The sequence below is a fragment of the Callorhinchus milii genome, unplaced genomic scaffold (assembly GCF_018977255.1).
Source record: "Callorhinchus milii isolate IMCB2004 unplaced genomic scaffold, IMCB_Cmil_1.0 Scaffold20, whole genome shotgun sequence".
Taxonomy (NCBI): domain Eukaryota; kingdom Metazoa; phylum Chordata; class Chondrichthyes; order Chimaeriformes; family Callorhinchidae; genus Callorhinchus; species Callorhinchus milii.
In genome coordinates, this window is record NW_024704761.1 from 1,659,696 (window position 1) to 1,682,996 (window position 23,301).

The window sequence follows — 23,301 nt, forward strand, 5'->3', positions numbered from 1 at the left end:
TGATTTATCTGGAGGATTGTTGGCCAAGACACCAAGAGAAACTCCTCTTTTCCAATAGTGCCACTGGGTTTTTAACATTCACTTGGAAGAGGTCAACAACAACAACAAGATCGCATTTATAGAGCGCCTTTCACATCGGGAGGACGTCCCAAGGCGCTGGACAGTTGGGTCAGGACCCGAGCAGGGGGGAAATGGTCAGGGTGAGGGGAGGGAGGGAGCGAGGAGGGGGTGGAGAGTCGAGAGGGGAGCTGAAGGCACGGTTGAAGAGAACTGAGGCAAGACCTGTTTAATATCTTGTCTGAAGGACGACACCTCCAACAACACAGCACTTACCCAGCAATGCACTGGAGCATCAGCCTAGACTGTGAGTGCCAGGTCCCGATGTACGGCTTGAGATGAACGGTCATGGGAGAAAACAAGAGGGCAGTTCCTACTCAGAGAGAAGAGAAAAATTCAACTGCAGCAATGGAACTGACTCTTTGACTGCGAGTCCTTATCTCGAGTCCACAGTCAAAATCATCACCAAAACAAAGGTCAAATTCAGGAGCTTCAATGCAGCATATAAACACGTCTGTAATTACTGGAGCTTTCAAGAAAAAAAATGCTTGATTTCACTGCTTGCTCTTCCAGCGAGTGCAGCACCTCAGGCACTGTAAGCAAACACACATCAGAGCTGAGAGAGGGCGGGCAGAGCCGAGAGGAATAATAATAATTTAGTCCCTGAATCAAAGACTGCTTGTGGGATACTGCGGTGTGCAATTGACTGCTGTTTTGCCCACAAAATCTAGCCCATTCACTTTACAGTGTATTCTGTGAAGCCCTTTGAGACGTCTCAAAGACGTGATAAGGCGCTACATCAAATGCAAGGATTATTATTAACGTCTCAACAAATTCATCCGTGAAGCAGGTGATGGCGAGAATCTCCATTTGCTCAGCTGCCCAGTGCTGGCTGGCCATCTGCCTGGAAACATAAAGAGCAACTTCTCTCACCTCCATCCCACCGAACAAGATTAATTGAGGGCTATCCCTGTACTGGGCTCCATTGACAGTCACATCAACGAAATCTATGACAACACGACAGAACCCTGTGAGGCAGAACTTTCCGAGTTTTTTTTTATAAGAAGAAACTGCAGCAACTTGAGAGAAAAAGTGCAGAATCTGTCCTTTGGCTTCATACTTCATCTCCATCTGGTGTGATTGATCGAATGTGTTAAAACGTTTTCCAAATGATTTTGAGATCCAAGTCTCTTATGTTCCCTCTTTGCTTACAATACACTGTTTAACACGTGAATTATTCCCGTTAATCTCATTACTGATTTTCCTTTATCATTAGACATTAGATAAGAGCGGTGAGTCAATGTGCCCCACCTCTAGCTTTACACACTCCCACCTCAAACAATTCACCCCTTGAGTCTGTTCATTTACTTTGTGCTGGATTGTAACCTGTACTTGTTTAGGTGTCAGCCTGGCTCAGTCGATAGCGCTCTCCCCTCTGAGTCAGAAGGTTGTGGGTTTGAACCCCACACTGGACTCAGAGTCTAGGCTTACGTTCCAGTGCAACCCTGGGGGAGTTGCATTATCGGGAGTTGCCGTTCTTCGGATAAGACATTAAACCGAGGTCCCATCTGCCTGTTCAGGTGGACATTAAAGATCCCACGGTGCTGTTCGAAAAGACAAGGGACTTTCTCTCTCCCAGTGTCCTGGTCAACAATCCCTGAGAGAATGAAAGCTCAGTTGATGTTCATCTACAGAACACAAGTACAGAGAAGTTAAAGAGTCTGTACCTTGTAGCAAATCAAGCTGACTGTTTCTGATAGATAGATAACTAGATGGCTTGTACTTTCACTCCCTTGTCTTCAGCTACGAATTGGATAGAGGTCTTGACACTGTATCTAATTGGATATTTGTACTGCCATTCAACCCCATTACCGACTCTTCATATTACAGTGTCAAGGAAACCATCAACTCATTGCAGGCCATCACCTCACCGAAGAAACAACTCCTGTCAGAGATCACGGTGAGCAAACTTGTTACGAGTTTCTTTTCTTTAGATGGATTCTGTCATCGAAGGCTAGCTGCTCGCTTCCCCTCCCAGCCCAGCACCCCAAAGCCATCACAGCTAAAACTGGAACAAAACTATGGCCAGAACCTCTGCAAATCGGTTAAATGTGCAGGGAATTTACCAGTAACATCCTCTGATCCCAAATTAATAAGTCAATAAATAAATAAATAAATTAGGGTTAGAGATAATGAGATCAGAGGTGTTGATGGGCTACTTGGCCTAAATGAATTAAATATCTAATTTTGCAACATGTCAAAATCAACGGTAGCCTTATTTACGCTTACCAGATTTTAGATGGGGGTTTAATAATCTTCACCTGGTTCTCAGTCTGAATCTGCCACAAAGAGTCAGCAAAGACTACAGTGGACTGGAGCAGTTGCAGAATTAGATATTTAATTCAAATCTCAAAATTAAACATACCTGCGGTGTGAGAATGCACAGGTCTGATGACTATCATCAATTACTTTTCTCTGAGCTGTCAGGTCTGGGGCAAACCTGAGGCATCAGCTCTCCTTGGTCAACCTGTCTTTGACTCGCGTAACAATAGTGGAGCAGATGAGCTGGGTGGTGGGGGGGATTGACAGCTCGGCTTAAATAAAGTCCTTTTCAGAATCACATGGTGTCCTGGACTCTACCTGAACCAAGTAGTACTTGATCTGCGAGCCTGTTCAATCTGGGACGCAGGTTTGCGTGTTGATTCCGCTGAATCTGTCATCCATGTCTCTCGTGACCGTGGCTGTTTTGAACAGTGGGGTAGTGTTGGATGTCAAACAGATGGAAATTAGCAGCGTCATCGCCCCTGAGCTCTGTGTGCGCTCCTTTAATCAAAGTTACCGAGGGCTAAGTTCCAACCCACAAACACACACACACATTCTCATCTCCTGGGCCCTGAAAAGCAATGAAGAAACATTAGGAATTAACAAGCTAAATACCTCCTCGCTTCCTACACATTACTTTGTGTCTTTGTTGACTGGCGATCACTCCTGTGCAGTTGTTTACCTCCTACAGTCACGTAGACCAGGACACTCTTAATTCCTTAATGGAAGGACAGGGTATATTCTGAGATCAATTTGGGCAATATTCTTCATCCAAACCTCTCTTTTGTTCTTGTAAACGTCACTGGCTTTACCATCCAAACACTGATTGAGAATCAACAGACGTTGAGGAAGCAGCTCTGTGCGTTTTAAGACATTCTGTGGAAATCAGAGGAAAATGAGCCCTCAAACAAGCACACACATATACGTACATACACACATAGGTGCACACACACACACATGCACGTGTTGAGCTCACTGATGTCACTTCACAGCAGTCGCCCAAACCCCAACTTTGAGTTACCAGAAAGATAATTAAAATTAATAATTGACTTAAGTCATAATGGAGAAATAATGTCCATTAATCTTTAATTACCTCCGAGTTCATTAACAGTGCACAGGAAGTTGAATAAATACGTTACCTAAGCCAGCCATAAAATTCCAATTTCATTGTAGTTCTAGAAAAGTCTGATTCTTTTGAAATGAGTTCTGTGTTTCTCAACAGTCGCCTGGATTATATGAGATCCAGCTTCCCTCACAGCAGTAAGTTCTAACAAGCTTTTCAATAAGTCAGCAAATAAAGGATATGCATCCAGATTCTATTTTAATTCCTCTATCAAATGTACATCGAAATTAACAGATTTTATTGGAGGGGATATTAGTCCTGTAGCATATTGGTTATATCATTGGCCTCGCAAGCGAGAGGACTGGGTTTGATTCCCGGGCAGGGTGAAACCTCAGGCAAGTTTCCTTACTGCACACTTGTCTGTTTACCTAGCTGTAAGTAGGAACCTGGTTGTTAGCTGATTGGCGGATCCCTTTCCGCGGGTAATAATCCCTCCTCCTAAATAATATGATCACTCAATCCATGCTCAATTGGCTGCTGCGTTTTCCCCACAAAATATAGTCAATTCAATTTACGGCATATTCTGTGAGGAGCTTTGAGACGTCTCAACAACGTGATAAGCCGCTATTATTATTAGCCATCCATAATTTCCTTGAATTGGCTGCTTGTAACCCTGGACTGTGCTGTTAGATGATTTCAAAATGCTTCATAGGATATACTGAAAAAGTGTAGTGACTGCGTAGTTGGAGTCCAACTTATTTATTTTTTGGTCCTGCCGATGAGCCAGGCCGGGCTGTGCCGTCATCAGCAGTGAGTGCCCCGGAATACTGCGGAACAGCCAGGCTCAGGAACTGGACTGGAGACCGCCACAGAGGGCTGGCTCGATTCCCACTTCCAAGGAGACCCCACTTGAAAGGCCAACAAAGCAGAGGAGCAGAGAAGCAGGGAGGCTCTGGGGCAGGTTACAGGGGACGCTCAGTTCCACCCGACATCACATCTCTTTCATTTATCTGATTTAATGATAAGCGACTGGAGCTCTTCTGCTGAGGTGACTGGCAGTGAGCAGGTGTGATCTTGGCACAGGTAGGCTGTGGCTTTGTCGCCTTTCATCTGTAACGCGGACAGGAAGGGGAGAGTCTTGTACAAGAAGCTCTGGTGGTTTCCGTCAGCCAACAGCAAAATCTAGAGCAGAAAATGGAGAACTTTGTTACTTACTGATGAGCATCAGCTGGTACTGAGCACAGACAGACACACCAAAACTCACTCCGACCTCAGTCACCTTCCAGCTCCCAATCCCCATCCAGAAAACAAGGCCATAATAATATATTAATGAATAATAATCCTCGCATTTGATATAGCTCCTTATCATATAGTTGAGATGTCTCAAAGCACTTCACAGATTATATTGTGAAGTGGATTTACTGCACCATATTTTGTGGGCAACCAATTGCAAACAGCGGTGTCCCACAAATAGTCGTGATTCGAGTGACCACATTATTATTATTATTATTTTTTCTTACCCCCAGAAAGCGATCCGCCAATCGACTAACAACCGGGAGAGAGGGAGGTGGAGAAGGCGAGAGAGAAGGAGGGAGAGCGAGAGGGGGAGAAAGAGAGGGATATCGAGAGGAGGAAATGGAGAGAGACAGACAGAGAGTGAGAGATGGAAGGGGGGAGAGAGGGAGAGGGAAAGTCAGAGAGGTTTAGGAGATGGAGAAAAAGGGAGAGATGAAGAAAGAGAGAGTAAAAAGGGGAAAGAAAGTGAGAGAGAGAGCGAGAGAGGGGAGAGAGAATGTTACTGCGGTAACAGATTCCCTGAGTGACGTCAGAATAATTGAACCATCTCAACTGAAACCTACAATGACACAGGCCCAAGATGCAATTTAAGAAATGGTTTTCGGTCGAACAAAATCACAATGGTTTTCAGTGAAAAACCATCAAGTGAACAGTCGGAATCTTACAATAAATGGGACCGGCTGCAGTTCCAATAACTGGAAGAGACAGACAGGGCTGTTGGCATGACAGTGTAGCGGAGGTTGGCTGCCTCTAGTGTTGGGCTAACTTGATCAATCAACAGCCCGAATTTGCATTTATACAGCTTCCCTTCGTACAAGATAACCTCTTGGAGTGCTGTACAGTGGAGGGTTAGGTGCCCAGGAGATCATCAGAGAAGCCGCTGGAGACACTGCAGATGGTTCTGCTCCATTTTCAATTTCCAGCCACTTAAGAGAAACATTTGCTTATCAGGTAAGTACTTCAGTGCCATCGACTGCTTCGGAGAGGCAGAAGACAGGACAGACCGGACAGGGTTGAGAGAGAGTCGCAGCCGACTAGAAATAGCAAACAGATTAATCCAAATCAACAGGAAAATTCCTTTCTGATCTGCACCACTTGACGTACAGCTGAATAGACGGTGGGGGTGGCGGTGGAGGGCTTGAAAAGTGCCCAGAATAAAAGTGTTTGCTGTGGGTCCTCACCCTCTATCGCCATTGGGAGCTGATAAAGACATCTTAAAAGCAGAGAGAGCTTGCTATCAGTGATACAGAGAACATGGGAGGCAATTGGGACTGTGCTTAGCTGTCTCCCTTCGCTTGGTGAGCTTTGATGCCTGATATTGACATCCTGGGAACGGAATTTCATCCACCAACGGACGCACGGACAGGCAGACAGATATAATAATTATAATAATCCTTGAATTTGATATTACCAGGACTTCGAGACGTCTCAAAGTTCTGCACAGAATATACTGTATATTTTGTTGGGGAAACACAGCAGCCAATTGCGAACAGCAGTGTCCCACAAACAGTCATGGATTGAGTGACCAAATTATTATTGTTTATTTATTTGAAGGGATTATTACTCCCAGAAAAGCGATCAGCCAATCGACTAACAACCGGGATTAGGGCAACGGGATCAGATAGCGCTGTGCCTAATTTTGTGCTGTAAACCTTCTAGCATTGTTCGAGTCCGGAGGCTTGAGTCTTTGTTTCAGTCAGACCTGCACGGGTTAAATGGAGACTTTTCTTTGTCCAGAACCATGCTGGGTTATACATGTGTCTGTCACATCAAGTCACTGCCAAGCCTCACTCAGCTACGGCATCCTTTGATCTGTGAAAATGTCAGTGTCACATCCCATCTGAGGACCTGCTGCTTGAGATCTGTTGTGAGCTGCTGTTGCCTTGCTCCCTTTCCTTCCTTCCTCATTTTCAGATCAAGCTTGAAAACCTTCCTCTTCGACCGTGCCTAAGGTCCCCTCCCCCAGCTCTGGGACGCTACCCTGTCTGAGGGGCGCTATAGAAATGCAAGTTGTTGTTGTTGAGGGATAAGCCTGATGGAAGTCTTCAAGGTTATGAAGAGTTTTGAGGCATCTGGAGGGTTGAAGGAGGAAGCATTTTCAGGAGAGAATGGGTCGGGGGTAAGTGGGGGTGAAGGAAGAGTAAATTCAGGTTTAAGATTCTAAGAGAAGAGTTTTCGATACAAATGAGACGCTGACTGACGGTCAGAGTTACCATCCACCAGTCGTTTGGAAGTCAGAAGCCACGAGGGAGGCCGTGGGAGCTGTGTTTGGTAAAGGTCGAGGCAGTGAGATTCAAAGATATGCCAAGATCTAAAAACCTGGTGGCACAGGCTTGATAGGCTGAATCCTAGCCATGGCACGGGGAGCTGCAATGAGCTGCTTGTGCTGTCAGTCCTGTGATTGCTTTCAAGGTTGCTGTCAGGCACTATTACATAACCTGCCCTGCACACAATTCAAGTAACAACTTCACTCACTGTCAGCAAGAATACAGCTGCAACTGCATCCTATTGTGACTGCTACAGTAAGTGGCAATGTACATTTACCTATAGTGTCCTGAGCTCCAGCGGCTGAGTGAGTGTGTGTGTGAGTGAGTGAGTGAGTGAGTGAGTGAGTGAGTGAGTGAGTGAGTGAGTGAGTGAGTGAGCGAGCTCATGTGGATTCCTGTAGTGTGTTGGTTAGAGCACTCGCCTTAGTCTCTACCTCTTACCCCAACGCACACTCTGGGCTCCCCGAAGCCCTGGCTCTTGCCAACCTGCGCCTCATACTCTCTGGAATTCGGTAAACTGCCTGTGTCCCTCCAGGGAGAGCGAGAGAGAGAGAGAGAGTGCATTCCATTGCGACAATCTAACTCTGGGATTTCCATGTGTAGGTGGGAGGCAGGGAATTCTCAGCTTGGTTCGGAGACTCTTAAAACACGGTGATGGGTTTCCACAGGTGTCAGCCACCCGGTTGGCCCCAAAAAGATACAGGCTGGCAAACGCTTGTATAAAATCTCTCCCACTGCGAGGTAAAGGCAGCTACTCAAAGCGTTTGCACAGATTAAACAGCCAGACTTAACGTTTTTCCTGCAGAAACAGACATCGCCATAAAATGTGCAAATTTAGAAATTAATTTGATGCTAATTGGAATCGAATTCCGTAATTGAAGTGTTGTAAAGTGAAGGGTGATTAGCCGTAATAACAGGAATCTGCAATTCACATTTGGCAATTCAGTGATGTTTGTTAAGAGTAATCCGTTCATAACAGACTCTTGCTCCCATTAAACACTGGGGTCAGGCTGCTCATTGAAAGCATTTGCTGACTCTTGGCAGATGGAGGTTTTTCACGAGTATTTCCCACCCACTTTGCTCAGGATCGGGGAGATGCAAGTTAACGCACAGCAGTGTCCCGCAAACAGTCATGGATTGAGTGACCCTGCCCGGGAATCGACTAACAACTGGGTTCCTACTTACTACGGGATAAACAGAGCTGTGTGTGGAGTAAGGAAACTTGCCTAAGGTTTCGCCCTGCCCGGGAATCAAACCCAGGTCCTTATGCTTGCGAGGCGAGTGCTCTAACTACTGCGCTACAGGGCTCCAAAGATATATATATTCTGGAGCATGACATCGGGAGAAATATCATTCTTTCATTTTTCGAGTTAATTTCCTGACATCTTTAACATCCACCTGAACAGGCAGACGGGACATCGGTGTAACATCTCAGCCAAAAGTCGGCACCTCCAACATTGCCCCAGCACTGCGTTAGAGTGTGAGTGTGGACAATGACCGCAAAACATCCCCAGGCAGGCCTTGTACTTGCATCCTTCTGACTCCGAGGTGAGAGTGCTCCTAAGCGAGCCAGGCTGATCCCCAAACTACAGCACTGATTTCAAAGTATAAGTTAGCCATTGCCACCTTCCCGCCCGCGGACACGACTCCACTAAGCACACACTGCCCGGTTACACTACCCCTCCTTCGCTCAGCTGTAGGGTTCTGAGGTTTGCTCATTCTGAGCAATATTTAATTGGAAGATTGATGTCAGATAAAAGCATTAAAATAGACTGAATGCCACCAGGTCAGAAAATAATGAAACTGACTTGGTGGGGACTTTCGGTCGGGACTTTGAATTGAAGAAAATGTCACCCACACGTCAGGATACTGGGAGAGCTTGCTGAGCACTTGTATCTTCAGTATAGCTTTGAGAACCCGAGCACTTGTCACTCTGAAATGTCAACTCAAGGCAATTAAACTCAGTAGAAGCTCAAGCATAGCTTCAGACCACTGCCTTACAGGTGGCCTCTGAGGAACCTCTATTCACAGGCAGAGAGAGTTGAGCTACAATGTTCCTTGGCAGATGGGCCCTCCAGTCAGGAACACTCAATGGACTTTTCACATCCAAAGAACTAAACTCTTTTCCTGGGTAACAAACTTGTTTTCTATTGACACAAGACTTCTGTCCCTTGCACTGTGTAAATCAATGAAGTTGGATATCCAGCCTTAGTGCACTAGACTGATAACACAGCTGCTGAAGGGGGGTTATCTATGAGGAGAGGCTAGAGCCATATACCTTAGAGAGCAGGAAGTTATATATAACTGCTATAGCAAAAGAATTGGCTGGAAAGTGAATCACTTGTCCCTATCTGAATGATGCAAAGTGAAGGGAGAGGGAAGAGCAGGAACGAGGGGGCAAAAACAGGAAACGAAGAGCTGACAAAATGATCTGTTATTCTTTGTCACTGATATTTTGCACAACCTCCAGCAGTGAAAGAACCTACAATTTTCTACCAAGGACCAAGTAACTCTCCAGGAGCCTCAAGGCACCTGTACATTATCGCCTACACAAATACTTACGTCATTGCACTTTAGGTGTCAGCCTGGCTCAGTCTGTAGCACTCTCGCCTCTGAATCAGAAGATTCTGGGCCTCCCACGTCGAACTTTTGAGCTCAAACAGTCACACAGTCTGATTGAGACTCCAGTGCAGGGCGGTGAGAGTGCTCTGTTGTTGGAGTTGCGGGGCTTTGGATGAGACATTAAACCGAGGTCCATCTGCCTGATCAGGTGGATATTAAAGATTGCACGACAACTGTTTGAAACTCTCCCGGTTGTCCTGGCCGACAATCCTCAAGATAAAATTGGTCATTCCCTTCATGGCTGTTTTTGTGTGCAAATTGGCTACTGTGCTTGACTACAAAATACACAGTCACTCCACTTTACAGTAAAATTCTGCGAAGCAATTCCTCCCGCACTTGAAACGCGCTATTTTTATTGCAAAGATTATTATTATTTGTTATTATATTATTAAATTCAGTTTCACAATTTCTGGCTGGAATGTCACTTGTATCATATAGAATAATAAATAGCTTTGGGTTTTTAGCCAAAATTCGCATTGACAGCAATGAAATCCATCACATGAAATGATGGAGTAAAATATTTATTGAAACTGATAATTGAATTACTACTTTTAATAAAAAGTTTAATACTCCCGGACGTAATATTTTATTAGGCACAACATTAATGTGGATTTATTACCTAAAGAAAGCCCCTCAACCTCAATTATTAATGATATCTGTTTGAATTCTGACAAGTCATTATAATTCTAATTACACAGAGTTAGTATGTATCCTCTCTTGCAAGAAGACAGCTCCATAGTTTTAATTGAAAACACCCAACATAAGACATTCATAAATCACAAAGAAAACATACAGACTTCCACAATGAAGATTATAAAATGATTGAGTTGCAAGTTTTCAAATGTGGATGAAAAAATACAATAATGATAATCCATGCCTTTGATATAGTGTCTTATCACGTCTTCGAGACGTCTCAAAGCACATCAGAGAATATACTCTAAAGTGAACTGACTGTATATGGTGTGGGCAAAAGCAGCCGCCAATTGTGCACAGCAGCGTCCCACAAAGTCATGGATTTGAGTGACCAAATTATTATTATAATTTTACATTTTTTGAAGGGACTATTACCCCAGGAAAAGCGACCTGCCAATGGACTAACTACCGGGTTCCTACTTACTGCTAGCTAAACAGAGGCGTGTGTAGTAAGGAACCTTTCCTAACGTTTCTCCCTGCCTGCCCGGGAATCCAAGCCAGGTCCTCTCACTTGCAAGGCGTGTGCTCTAACCACTACGCTACAATATAGGATTCCCACTCACTAACAGGCACCAAGATACAGCCCACATTTCTCCTGATGCCAGTCACTGAATCCTTAAAGACCCGTTGGCTTGCCAGGAAGATAATGCATAAGAGACTGACATCCGATTAAACAGCAGTCCCTCTCTCTCTTATCTTCCACTGTGGCAGCTGATTTCTCTAACATGCTATATGCGTAAGAGTTATTCATTTTCCCAGCTGTTGTTAGAATCTGTCCCTGGAGGAAGTGGATCAAGTCTGCTTTATCTTATACCCTTCTGCGTAATCTCATCTCAGAGAAACTGCCACTTTGTCTAGCTTGGCGCTGGGGCAAATGGTCTCTTACAGGCTACGAAGCAAACATGAGGCCGGAAATTCCTTCAGAGTAGTAATCTTATGGAACAGTCTCCCTAGTGAGACAGACGGTGGAAGCAGAAAGTGTTGTTTGTTTCAAGAACAAATTAGTTAGACAGACAGACAGACAGACAGCAAAATAATATCTGGGGATACTGTGTATAGTTTGGGACACAACATGTCAAGCGACTATCAGGATGCAGCCGCTTGCAGTATTTACTCCTGGTTTCCGTGCACATAACAAATGCTTAAATATTCTTTGCGCTGAAAGTTCTCTTCTTCAAAAGTTCAATTTGTGAATATATATCAGAGTTCTGCTAACAGCGGCTCAACAATAACACCACCAACAAAATTGCATTTACCCAGAGCCTTTCATGTCGGGAGGACAATGAGGGGTTTGCACCCGAGTTGTGAGTTGGGATCAGAGAGGGAGGTGTTCAGTATCTGTGAGAGAGGCTCAGTTCTCAAGGTAACTGCCTCGTGTGGAAACTTAGTTATATAGTCTCAGACATTCGCTGATCTCAGCCTGGGCACTGCCGATGGCACCCCAATTAGTTAAAGTGTAGGCAACACAGTTTCCATACTGTTTTTATTATTATTATTATTATTTCCATACTGTTTTTATTGGGCGGATCTAAGACACAGTTCAGAGCTAAGCTCGACTGCCAGAAACCAAAGTAATTGAGAGACGTTTCCTCAGCTGGTAAAGATGTTTTTCTATTTATGGAATAAAGCCTCTGTAGTTTTCAGGAAGAATCCCCTGTACAACCAGATGCCCATTATAAATCATATTGGAGGACGTGAAAACAATGTATGTGGATTCTCTCTTTTATCCAATTTGAGCTTTTATTTTAGCTCAACCTGCTGTCTGACAGAAGCTTCAGGCTTAATCCTTGTTTATGGCACGATCTGTGTGAATCCCTTCATTACACTCCAACTCTTCATACTTCCACCTCCCTGTCCAGTCTATACTGTATCACCCGCTGGCAGTGCTGCAGTTCCATCTTGTTATAACACAGTGTTTTGGGGTCCACATAATTAATAATAACAGAGCCACGAGACACGATGCTGTGAGAAGGGCCCGATAGAGGTCAAGTTGTTGTTGTTGGCGAGGGGTGTCACCTCCAATAAAGTTCACAACAACAAGTGGAAGGATGGTGAAACACTGAGGGAATTACTGTTCAGGGTCAGATATGGATTGAGATACTCTAACTCTAAACACAAGGCAGCTTAGGGTCAAGGTTGTGAAGGACAATTTCAGGAGAAAAGCACAGTGTATTTCTTTATGCTGAGGGGAGGGAAAGAAAGGATGGAAGGAAAAGAGAAAGAGAGAAAGAAGGGGAGGTGGGCAGAGAAGGAGGGAGAGAGAGAGAGATCAATCCAGAGACCTTGTTCCTGATCGCTATTCACTGACTCCGACTGGAAAGTATATAGAATATTGGTTGAAAGTTGGGTGAAGGCAGCATCATACAGCCTTTTAATCAGGTAAATAATAGGCACAGAATCTATTCAAACACTGAGATGCCGAGAGCCATTTCTGACTCTGACTCCAGTCACTGGGTTTTCAGCTGCTGTCAGTAACGTTTTGCAAACACTGCCTGTCCTTAACTCACACACTGGAGGAAACGTTAATTTCTGCTAATCAAGACGTCTAAATATTCATATGGGCATTACAGCTGGATACTAAACGCTTATGGCTGTCAGAATACATTTTCATTGGGTAAGAATGTCAGGTTAATGATCCCTTTCTTCTCAGGAACAGCTATCACAAGGGAATAGGGAACAAGAAACACAAGGAATGCCGGGAGAGGAGTTAGGTTCCAAACGAGGCACTTGAGGTTGTTCCATGGTCATTTATGATTACGGTCTTTAAGATTCTGAAGGGAATAGATCATGTAGACCAGGATAAGCTGTTTCATCTTGTACTGAACAGTGGAACCAGAGGACACAGCCTACGATTGAAGGGGATAAATTCAGAACAAAACTGCGGAGCGAGTAGCAACTGTACAGAACAGGCTCCCTGGGGAGACAGACGGTGGAAACAGAAAATGTTGTTTGTTTCAAGAACAAATGAGATAGATTTCAGTGTATAGGTTGGGACACAACATCCAGCCGGGATGGTGGAAGGCAAACTAGTTGGACCTTGATCTTCTTTCGCCTTACATTCTTATTTAACAGCCCTGCTGTCTGCTCGGGGACATTCTCCAGATGTTGGACTTCTGGAATACTCCAGGCTCCCAGATTCCGCGACAAGCATTTGTTTCCCCGCTGGGGAAGCAGCAGTGCACCTAAAAACATCCAGATAATAATAATAATCTTGCATTTGATGTAGCGCCTTATCAAAGGACTTCACAGGACACACTGTAAAGCTGTGTTTTGTGTATGGGCGAAACAAAGCAGCCAATAGCACATGGCAGTGTCCCACAAACAGATGGTAAAAGGAGGGAGTGAATGTGTACCTACTGTATACACTTGATACTGTATATACTTGAAGAACCTATCAGTGTGGGAACCGAAGGGCTTAAAGGGTTAAAGTCCACAACTCCCATCCTCTACGTTTCCATTTGGAGCGACTGTTTGTGAGGGAAGAACAAGAAGGAAGGAAATTGTGGGAATGAGCCCGGCCACGGTGTTTGAAGATGCTGGAATCCGATGATGATTTAGCCTCCACTTGACTTTGTGGCATCGAGCCAGGCACTTAGCTTTGTGCTATCTGACTTCCCCTGACACTCGCTCTCGCTGTAACACACAGCCCTGCGTCACAAAGGGACAGGAGCTGGTCTGCTCTCGCTTGGGATTCCTGCCTTTATTTCCAGTTCCCACGGAAACAAATCACTGGGGGATAAGGACAAGCCCTTGGCACACTCGAGCCTTCATCTCGGAGAGATTCCTGATAGGATATCTGCCTCTACACAAGTGTACCCAGTAATGTGAGCCCAATGCTGTCTGTGTTATAGAGCCCCACAGTTTCCCACAGTTTATTAAATGCACTAATTCCTGTGAATGAGCTTCAAACGGAAACCATTAACCTCTTCACTGCCTTTCCAAGGGTTCAGTTACTCTGCATATCAACAACAACAACTTGCATTCATACAGCGCCCTTCACTCAGGGCAGCGCCTCGCAGCCCTTAACAGTGGCGGAGCCTGATGCCGAGCCGGGGGAGGGGGGAGGTGACCGTAAGCACGGCCGAAGAGGAAGGTCTTCAGCTGTGATTTAAAGGAGAGGAATGTTGGGGTTTAACTGCTGTGGGCAATTGGCTGCCGCGTTTCGCCCACAAAATATACAGTCAATTCCCTTTGCAGTAATTGAGAGGGGTTTCCTCAGCTGTTTCTTCTATTTGTGGAATAAAGCGAAGGGTTAAAGCCCTCAACTCTCACCCTCTGCGTTTCCATCCGGAGCGACTGTTCGTGAGGGAAGGACAAGAAGCGCTTTGAGATGTCTAGAAGCTCTATTACTTTTGCATTCTTATTCCGACACCTCATCTCCCCAAGAATCTGCAGGAGCCTTGAGCACAGGTTGTGTTTCGCTGTAAAGAGTGCAAATGGATCGCAGGTAACACAGTCCATGGCCTGACCATCACAGCGCATCTGTGTATGAGTTTGCAGCGGAGGGAGGGAGGGAGGGAGGATGGAAGGGAGGGAGGGAGGGAGGGTGGGTGTGTGGGCACATTACTTGGTGACATGTTAATACTCTGCAGCACTTGGCGGGCGACTGGAGCACATCATTTACTGCTTATGTTTCCACTAAATAGAACGCAGACAACAGGGGCTCCCGCAGAGCTGTGTAATTTTGCTGTCACAGTGTGTTTGCTTCACCCAGGAGCCACACGGACGCATTATTGCAAGCAATCCCCTGCCTCGCATCTCAATATCCTCCTACTGTGTGGACGTTGGAACCTGCAGTAAAGCCAGTCAGTGGGTCCTACACTATCACAACAACAGCAACTTCTTCTTCGACCATGCCATCGGCCACCCCCCTTCCCCTCCCTCCCTTCTCCCCCCGACCCCAGCTCGGGTCTGAAATGCTGTACACTGTCCAGCGCCTTGGGACGTCCTCCTGACGTGAAAGGCGCTCTACAAATGTAATCTTGTTGTTGTCTCATAACTTTCAAGCTCACCAGCTTAATCTTAAAGCGGTCAGCGTAAGATAGCCCTGCCTGTGAGAGGCAAGAGAGCTCATATACATCACAATTATAATAATAATACTAATATCCTTGTATTTAGCAAAGTGCCTTTCATGTGGGTAGGACATCCCAAAGCGCTTCACAGGATATACTGCAAAGTGTAGTGACTGTGTAATTGTGGGCGAACGCGGTAGCCAACTGCGCACAGCAGTGTCCCACCAACAGCCATGAAACAAATGACTCATTTTACTTGGGGGGGGGGCGTTGTTGGCCAGTGCTAGGGTTCTGTTGACTTCCATCCGAACAGGCAAACCCGACCTCGGTTTAACGTCTCCTCCGAAGGTCGTTGCTCTAATGCTAACTGCAGGCAGGCAACATAAAGAGCTTCTCTTTATTTCCACTTCAATGAAGACATCTTCTGTTTGCTCTAAGAATTAACTGTTACCCCCCCCCCCACCCTTCCCCTTCCTTTCATGACACTCTGTTAACTATGGTTCTTATCAGAAACAAGCTCTGCCTTTTTGAATGATAGAAAACCTGCCATAGACACTTGGGAAGTAACAGTGTTAAGGAATCTGGAGAAAGAGCAGAGAAAGGAGATTAAAGTATAAATAGGTGTAATGGTATAACAATGCAGTGGGTCAGGTTGGCTGAATGGTTCAATGGCCTCCTATTCCTGCGTTGCAAGCCCCTTCCCCCATCCCCAATGTCTTCATCTCATGGGATTCATTTATTAACTGCAGTTTCTGACGAGGAACAAACCAAATTATTCACTTCAGCAAACCAATGAATATTTATTGGCTCACTCACATCTGTTACCATCTTCTTCCTCCTGCATGACGTGCATGTCTCTCCCATGCATCAATTCCAGATAATTAGCAAGAAAGCGAAGGGAGGAATTTCTTTTGATGCAAAGGATGTGGAATGCTTTGCTGACTGCTGTGGATAAGGCAGAATTCATAGAGGCTTTCAAGAGAGATATCTCAAAAGCAGTAATTTATAGGGGGGAGGAGGGGGTGAGAAGGCAGGTCAATATGACTGAACAGATTGTTCTTTCACAGTCAAAATGGAGCAAATGACTTTCTGTGCTGACAATGTCTATCCCTTTATGTTGTTGATTTGACAAGCGCTATATCAAGTCCAATTGATATAATAATAATAATTCTCGCATTTGACACAGCGCCTTATCACGTCTTTGAGACGTCTCAAAGTGCTTAACACAATATACTGTAAAGTGAATTGACTGTATGTCATGTGGGCGAAACTCAGAAGCCAACTGCGCACAGCAGCGTCCCACAAACAGTCGTGGATTGAGTGACCAAATGATTATTATTAAGCCAACACCTCGAGGAGCTGGAAGTGACCATTGGGTGACGATACAGACAAACTGCAACAGCAGCGAGAAAGCTGAACACAGGCCTTTCCCCGAAGTGTAATTGTGATTCTAGCAAAGATAATTCTGAGCACTGCAGTTTCAAGCGATTGGTAATGAGAAGATTACTGAATTAGTGTTTAATAACAAGCAACCGGATTATTCAGTTGAGCAGAAGCCAGCGACCTTAACACAAACCCAGTGCAAGTTAATTAATTCACACTTTTCATTAATTAATCATCGTTTGGAATTTCTGGAACTATTTGACCTCACCTTAAGGACAGCAAGGTCGAAAGAATATTTTTTTTGACGAGATGCGTTAAGGAAATACTCCTCCAGCACAGAAGCTCTTAAATGTGAGGCTGTAATTGAAGAGCATTTGGTGGTGTGACACCCATTCCTTCAAGTTCCTTTTGATGGAGAGTAGTGCTGGCTCTGTAACCCATAGCGTTGTGGTTAGGGTGCTTGCTCTGCAAGCGAGAGGACCCAGGCAGGGCGAAACACAGTAATTAGGAACCCGGCTGTATTTGTAGGTAAACACAGCCAAGTTGCAGAGGCAACTGAACCCAATCTGGAGGTTTGTTAAACAGGGAGTTGGGAGAAACCCCCTCGTTTCTCTCTCTGTACACATATTTGAAACAGAATTTGTTTTTTTAATCTACCTTGAAAGGGCAAACGGCTGAGTGAATAGAATGCATTTGAAACTCACAAAGTCTGGTGCACAGCTGACTGAACCAACTGAGATGCCAAAATATCCATTCCCCTCTCTCCAAATAAACACGTTACAGGAAAAAAATGAAGCTAAATCAGGCACAGGATCCGAAAGGCCAGTGGCAGCCTGTTTCTCCCTAACCCTCGTTACACCTGCCCGCTCCAAATTGTCTTTGTTATTTCTGTGAGATTGACAAATACCACCGATGCACGTCACTGGTGAGGCAGAGCAGGGACAGACAGCACTCTGGTCAGGCCCAAGGGCTCCAGCATCAATAATGGCTGTCAGCCACAGAACTCAATCAAGGGCTGTGCTAGTAATTGGTGTTCTGAGGGAACCTTCAAACCGTGGACAGCGCTGGAGATTTCTTGTTCAGGTCTTGTTACTTTTAGACCCGCTCAGATTAAGCTTTCACCCACCAGAGACTGTCACCAGAGGAAGCAAGTCACAAAAATGGCAGCACAGACACAAGAGCGAAAACATGAGTTTCTGTGGTGCTAAAGGGAATTGGGTTTAGGATTGAAGCCTCCGTTTACGTAGCAGTAAGTAGGAACTTGGTTGTTAGACGATTGGCGGATCGCTTTCCGGGGGTAATAATCCATTAAAAAAACAATAAAATAATGATAATTTGGTCACTCAATCCTTGACTGTTTGTGGACACCGCAGTGTGTAATTGGCTGCCGTGCTCCACCCACAAAATATAGAGTCACTCCACTTTACAGTATATTTTCGGTGAAGCTCTTTGAGATGTCTTGATAGAAGTGATAAGGTGCTATATCAAATGTAAGGATTATTAAGGATTGCTGACCAAATGCCTGGTGAAGATAATTACAGACTGATGCCTTATTGGGATCATCTGCCCCTTTTCCCTTTGGGCCTCTCTTTATTTCTCCTCCCTCCTCGACTCCCACCCCCCACCCCAACTGCACTCCAAGCCTAAACAAAGCAAAACCAAGTAGAGGATGAAAACAAGCCCACAAAATTCCGCATGTGTAAACAGTTTACAAAACTGTAATTGGCTTAATGTCGTATCTGCGAGTGAGTGTTCAAAACAATATACACATAAAAAGAAAAAGCACGAGACAGAGCAATTGAAATCCCCCAAACTGTTTAACAATCTCACTAATCTCTCTCTCTCTCTCTCTCTCACGTTCACTGCAAGCCCCAAACTCTACTGCATTGCTCTGGACTTTCCTCAACCCAACAGTTTCTGGAATGAATGCTGAGTTAATGCTTCTTCTCAGAAAACACTGGAATGTCTTAGCAGCCGTTGCACAAAGGCAAAAACCACACTGGGCATCACTGAGCTCACTCGCTCGCTCTCTCGCTCGCTCTGTGTTGTGGATCTTTCGACATGTGCTTATTATATATAAGTGGGAAATTGCATAAGAAAGGGAGAATAAACCTCAGTGTGTTTATTTCACTTTGTTCCTCCTGGAACATTGGGACAGGCAGCCAGTGCCAAGCCAGGGCAAGTACAAACAGTACTGGACAAAAAGGAAACAGGCAAAAATGTAAATATATTGAGAAATAATTGGATTAAAATAGTAGGTGGAGAGGAGAGGTGGGGGAGAGTAGAGAGGGGAAATAGGGAGGCAGCAATAGAGGAGAGGGGGGAAAGAGGAAGGGGGGAGAGGGGAGAGAGCAGAGGGGTGGGGGAGTAAGATGATAGAGGCTTAAGTAAAGAGATAAAGGCAGAAAATACTGGGATGACTCGAACATGCCCATGACAGCTATCAAATCATTGCTATTCGCATTTAGATTTCGCAGGCAGAACTCCAGCACTCTGTTGGGTCGGTTGGGAAGAGTGTTGGCCACTGAGCCACAAATCTCAGCTGCTCTCAGGTTCACTCCCTGGATCTTGAGGAGCTTTGTTGATCTTGGCTGGACTGGCAAGTGGGGGCTCAACAATTCTCTCAGGAAGTGTGGGTGCAGACGGGCTGCGCTTTCAGCCACTGCGCCCTGAAACTCTGGGAACGCTCTTCCTCAATCCCTCCGCCTCGCCCCTTCCTTCCCCATCTTCCGGTCACCTCTCCTCTCCCCCTGGCTCGGGAGTCATGCCCCATCACTGTCGAGCGCTCTGGGACACTGCCCCGAATTAGGGTCGCTGTGTAAATGCAGGCTGTCGTTGTACAGGATCAGGCTCAGAGCAGCCACCGGCTCCCTCAGAACCAGACACAAGCACAAGCCAGATCTTTTTTTTCCAGAGTGGGAGGGGGGGGGGGGGGTGAGGGAAAAATTGGAAGGGGTAAGATTAGAGAGACAGATTTCACCACAAGTGAACCTTACGTACATCTTTGGCACGTTGGAGTGAGAGATGTGTCACGTTAAAAGATACCTTTCCTAACACAGCTTGCGAGGTTGTTTCGGGATTTGGCAGGCAGCACTTTGGTTTATTATATCAAGTGCAATCCCCCCCACCCCACTCCTCCTCCCCCACTGCGGCTGTAATTAGCAGAGCTCGGCAACAGGCTGGCGGGGGGGGGTGGTGGTGGTGGTGGGGAGGAGCCATTGCTGCTGTAATTAACTTGTCACTCCTAATTAACCGCCTGACAGATTGCACCATCGCACGAACGGCAAGAGCCGGGATCCAGCGTGAGGGGAAGCGCGCGGAAGGAAACTCTCTCTTCGCCCCAGATTAACCCCTGCCGCGGGGCAGGAGAAGCCAGAGCAGAGCCAACGGTTGTATCTCTGGGAGGTAGACGTCTCGAAGGCGTGATAAGGCGCTGTATCAAATGTAAGGATTATTATCGTGTAAAGGTTTGCTTGATTTACCTTTGGGAACTGGATAGAGATTTCCAGGTACTTTCGCGACTCGGATTTAGTTCTCTTGAGTGTGGTACCGCAGATAAAAATTCAAAGAATCTCAACGTCTCATTCTCTCAACGACCTCCATTAGCACTGAATCTCGTCAACCCATATCCTCGATTAGAGCCTTGAAACACCGTCGCTTTGTTTACAGCTACAAGCACCGAGTGTCTGAACTACTTTCCTAAAGTAACGCAACGCTGAATTTCTCCAGGCTTTGAATGTTCTGCAGATCAAACTGCGGGGCTGTGAGATGCGAGGAAACGGGGGAAGCTGGAGCTGACTATTAACAAGATATAAGTACCAGTGTATCTGACAGCGAAATCTGCTACAAACGCAGTCATGTCTCGCCAAACCTTCACATGTACAACTTTTCCATATTCATGACTTGAATTTCGCATTGCATGGATTTATACAGCCCCGCGGCCATTGGGCGCATTCTTGGCTTCAGAGAGAGAGAGAGAGAGAGAGAGAGAGCGCGCTGTAACTAACAATAATCTTTGCAGCCTCAGCGAAGAAGACTGCTGTGCGCAATTGGCTGCCGCGTTTCGCCCACAAAATGTCCAGTCAGTTCACTTTACAGTGTACTATGTGAAGCGCTTAGAGACGTCTCGAAGACGTGATGAGGCGCTGCATCAAATGCAAGGATTGTTATTATTATTATTATTACCATTATTATTATTTCTTAATTACTCTCCTCGCAACTGGGCTTAAAATTGCCCTTTACAACTGTGAACCAAGGTCCTCTTCAACTGTCTTGGGGGCATCTCAAAAGGATTGTTCAATTCCATTTAAAATCTCTGAGTTGTCTCCTATCAAGACTAAAGAGCCCGAGTTTGTATTTTTCTAAAAAAAATATGGAAATCTATCTATATATTTTTGACAAATATCAACGCCAGAACAGTTGGAATGTCTCAAACCCACTCCGAGGGTTCAATCACTGTACGATCAACGTGGCATTAATTACACCCGACCAGCTGCCTTTCCCAACCTAACCTGACAAGAGAGACAGATCCGAGCCCCTGTCTGGGGCAGCCTGTGACAGCCGCGCACACGCAGAGCTCCACAGTAACCTCTTCGCTGATGTAAGCTGCTGAATCCAGCTGCGGAATTGGCCGCCATCAATACTGTAACCTGTCAGCGCACGAACCTAATGAAGACAGAGCCGAGTGATTGATGATAAGTGTTGGGTATCACCCACCGGGGAGCCAAACACAGGGAAGAGACGCCACGGCAACCAGGCACATACCACAGCCTTCATACACACACGCACACATGCACACGCACACATTCACACACACACGTGCGCACACGCATAACGCCAGCTCCTTCTGGCTGCAATAACTTCGCACAAGATGGTGACAGAAGAACAACACCACCAACAACAACTTGCATTGATACAGCCCTCCCTTTCACGGCAGGGCAGCGTCCCGGAGCGCTTAACAGTGGCGGAGCTCGACCCCGAGCCGGGGCGAGGGAGGAGGTGACTGTAAGCGCAGCCAAAGAAGAAGGTCTTGGGGCGTGATCTGAAAATGGGGAAGCAGAAGGCGAGGCGGAGGAAATGAGGGAAAGCTTCGGGGTGTCGTGGCTGAAAGCACGGCCGCCGATGGTGGGGTGGAGGGGATGAGGGACAAGCAGGAGGCTGGAGCCAGCGGAGTGGACAGTGTTCAGATCAGCACATTCCTGAACAATGTTAAAAGGCTCCCGGACATTTAAACATTGTACCTCATCCTTAGTCAGTCTCAGGAACTGAGAAGAAGATGAGTCCCTGTGTGTGTGACAGCCTGTCCACACTGTCTGCGCTCACAAGGGAACAATAGCTATTGGGGAGCTGGGGGTGGGGGGAAGAGATCGATGGTAAATAATGATAAGAAACAGACTGGAGATGAAGAGATCAATACATTGATCATCTCTCCAACCTGACTTATGGCTTCATTTTGTAAAGAAAGGGTTTGTATGCTTCTTGCGCTTATAACGTCAAACAAGTGTTTTTTGTGAAATGATTACTGTGAAGTGTAGTAACTGTTTTTGTAGGCCAACACAGCAGCTATTTTTTGTCCTCTAAACAGCCAGGAAGTGAATGACCGATTTACCTGGAGGATTTTCGGTCAGGACAGGGAGGTGCAAAAGCAGCGCAGAACAAGCAGAAATCCCCATTTATGTTCAACTTAGAACAAAAGAGGCTTTAAAATGATTTATTTGTAACCAGTGCCCCACATCCATTTGTGTTGCGATGCTGATTCCTGGTGTGACAGACAGCCTTCCTGTATATGGTTACGTAACAAGCCTTTCAAGTATGGATGTTTGCAAGAAAGCCCGAGACTGACACAAACCGTTCCTAAACCATCAAATAATTTGTTTAACCTACTAACGTGACAAGATGTATTTTGATATAAATGTGTGTCTGTGTCGCTTCGGATCGAAGACTTAGGAGGAAATGGGCTGCATTGATTAATGAGCTGTTGTGATATTTGTACAAGCTTCACTGAGCAGCCATTACTGACAAATCGGCAGGTCAGATATCTGTATCTGCTCAGTGCTTGCGAGTTTAGAGCAATTTCACAATGCGTTTGTATTATTAAAGGGAGTCCTGTAGCTTAGTGGTTTGACCGCTCGCTTCGCCTGAAGCGTTTACAACAGGCGTTTTAAACGCCACCTCTTCCCAGGATCCCAACGTAACAACCGGCCTGAACACATGGCTCGTGTCACACATCCCAGAGGTGATCGCATCTTCCCGAACAAAGGCACGGCGGTCTACTATGGCCAGCAGGAAGCCTACACAGCAAGTCTGCAGCAGATCGACGCTAGTTCCTCTTGCGTTGGGAGGGTTTAAGCTGTGAACCATCCCCTGATAAACAATCATACCAGATCCAGACAGGGGCTATAGCTTCTTGTGGCCTGCTGAGAGCTGTGATCTGAACATGGGGCGGGTGATGAGAGGCATTCGACCAGCTGAGAACCTCTGTACTGAACTCCTCTCCTACAAACCCCCACTCGCCCCACACCCTCCTCCCTCACACCCCCACCCCACAAACACACACATACACATACACACTGAACCTGTTTCAGTT

The 23,301-nt window shown here is 45.8% G+C and overlaps 1 protein-coding gene across 2 annotated transcripts in view; it reads right to left on the reverse strand.

The window, feature by feature from the left end:
• Positions 1 to 4,226: 4,226 nt before the first annotated feature.
• Positions 4,227 to 23,301, reverse strand: part of spata20 (spermatogenesis associated 20) — a 64,524-nt gene continuing 45,449 nt past the window's right edge. For both annotated transcript variants that reach the window (XM_007888814.2, XM_007888815.2), the window contains exon 16: positions 4,227 to 4,624. In XM_007888814.2, coding sequence (XP_007887005.2) covers positions 4,445 to 4,624 — 180 coding nt within the window. In that variant the 3' untranslated portion in view covers positions 4,227 to 4,444. The remainder of the gene's footprint in view (positions 4,625 to 23,301) is intronic.